Raw genomic sequence first — 1,361 nt, 5'->3', positions numbered from 1 at the left:
AGGTGGCAGCAACATTTGCAGTTTAGTTAGAAAATACAATTTGCTCAAGACTCACAACAAGCGATCCTTGAAAATCATAAATGGCTCTTAATCGACAACCATGCATTTAAATGCTAATTTTTACAACATCCTTTTACAAACCGACACCATTGAGTTAATAAAGGTTAGTCATTCTAACATTTCAGAAAAAGTAATGCAGAATGCAAAGTGTAACATTTAAATTACATAGTGAAGAGCAGAAATCCACTGAAGGTGTTGTAGTACATCAGATCATCATAGACGAGTCTGTTTTCTTGCAGTTCCACATAGACAGTGTCCCCCGCCTTCAGTGGGATGACTACAGCGTTGCTTCCCATGTCGTTGCTGTCTGTTCCTTTGGTGTCCCAGACAGATGTCAACCGCTCATCGTTCTTTTTAAGACTCACAACAGAGTTGGGAGTGGGACTGAGGTTATTAAACATGGAGAATCGGAAGAAGTACACCCCGCTGACCGTAGCAGTGAAGATGCCTGTTGACAATAAGGACAATAGATCACTCTGGTTGAGTTTACATCAATGTAAATCGTTCACTTTAGTCTATTTGGTGCATACCTGTGAAAGGATTGTAGCAGTCACCATAGTTGGAGAAAATCTTTTTATACTTCAGTGGAGTAGCAGTGGTAAAAGGTCCAATATCCCCAGCGCCAGAATCTCTGAGAGCTGCTGAGAAAGCCACTTGTGGAGTACCTGGAACGAATAAATAATGTAAGATTTTTCACTGGAATACAAGTTCAGTAGCTTTTTAGCACATACAGTATAACATTACCTCCGACGAGGCTCCGCAGCTTTAGTATTTCTCTGTCAGCATTTTGGAGCTTGGTCTCCAAAAACGTTATCTTGTCTGCCATGTTTGCAACTTTCTCCCCCAGAGCGCCGACATTTAAAGCAATAGTTGTGAGGGAATACACGTCGCCAGAGCTTGCAAATCCACTGTTGTCAGCAACACAGAAGCAGCAGCCCAACACCAGAACCAGGACAGCAATCTTCTCCATTTCTGCTCTCTTGTGTCTTTAAAATACGTTCAGAGTGTTTTCACTTTTTATGCTTTGAGTGACATTGGAAAACTTGAAATTCCAGCTTTAGGACCTCCCCTTTGTTGGTTCTAATTGCGATAAAATCCTAAAGTAATTGAAGACAAAAACTGATCCTTCAAGTGTGTGAAAATTGACCAACATGAAGAAATTACTATTCTATAGATTTTACTTTATGTGAGACACACTAAATAGTAAAAAACTTAGAAATGCTGTTGCATTAATAATAGTCTCACAAATGTTTGTTTTTGTGAGACTATTTCCTTTAAAAGGGCGATATAAATCTGCAAAA

The 1,361-nt window shown here is 39.5% G+C and overlaps 1 protein-coding gene across 1 annotated transcript; it reads right to left on the bottom strand.

Annotated features, from left to right (window-relative positions):
• Nucleotides 1-124: 124 nt before the first annotated feature.
• LOC112146953 (complement C1q-like protein 3) lies at nucleotides 125-1,039 on the bottom strand. The gene is made up of 3 exons (XM_024273051.2): nucleotides 805-1,039; nucleotides 591-725; nucleotides 125-508 (listed from the first exon to the last, which is right to left on the bottom strand). Exons 1-3 carry the CDS (start codon nucleotides 1,028-1,030, stop codon nucleotides 222-224), a joined length of 648 nt encoding a protein of 215 aa, XP_024128819.1. The 5' UTR covers nucleotides 1,031-1,039; the 3' UTR covers nucleotides 125-221.
• Between the last annotated feature and the right edge of the window lie 322 nt (nucleotides 1,040-1,361).

Source organism: Oryzias melastigma, linkage group LG8 (genome assembly GCF_002922805.2).
Source record: "Oryzias melastigma strain HK-1 linkage group LG8, ASM292280v2, whole genome shotgun sequence".
NCBI classification, from domain to species: domain Eukaryota; kingdom Metazoa; phylum Chordata; class Actinopteri; order Beloniformes; family Adrianichthyidae; genus Oryzias; species Oryzias melastigma.
The sequence above is the reverse complement of the archived record's forward strand: the minus strand, read 5'-3'. Positions and strand labels throughout refer to the sequence as shown.

Bases quoted from the DNA above. Each gene is read 5' to 3' on its own strand.
- LOC112146953 (XM_024273051.2), bottom strand. From the start codon at position 1,030: ATGGAGAAGATTGCTGTCCTGGTTCTGGTGTTGGGCTGCTGCTTCTGT. The intron at 726-804 runs GTAATGTTATAC...TATTCGTTCCAG, and splicing joins GCTGCGGAGCCTCGTCGGAG to GTACTCCACAAGTGGCTTTC. The intron at 509-590 runs GTATGCACCAAA...TATTGTCAACAG, and splicing joins CTGCTACAATCCTTTCACAG to GCATCTTCACTGCTACGGTC.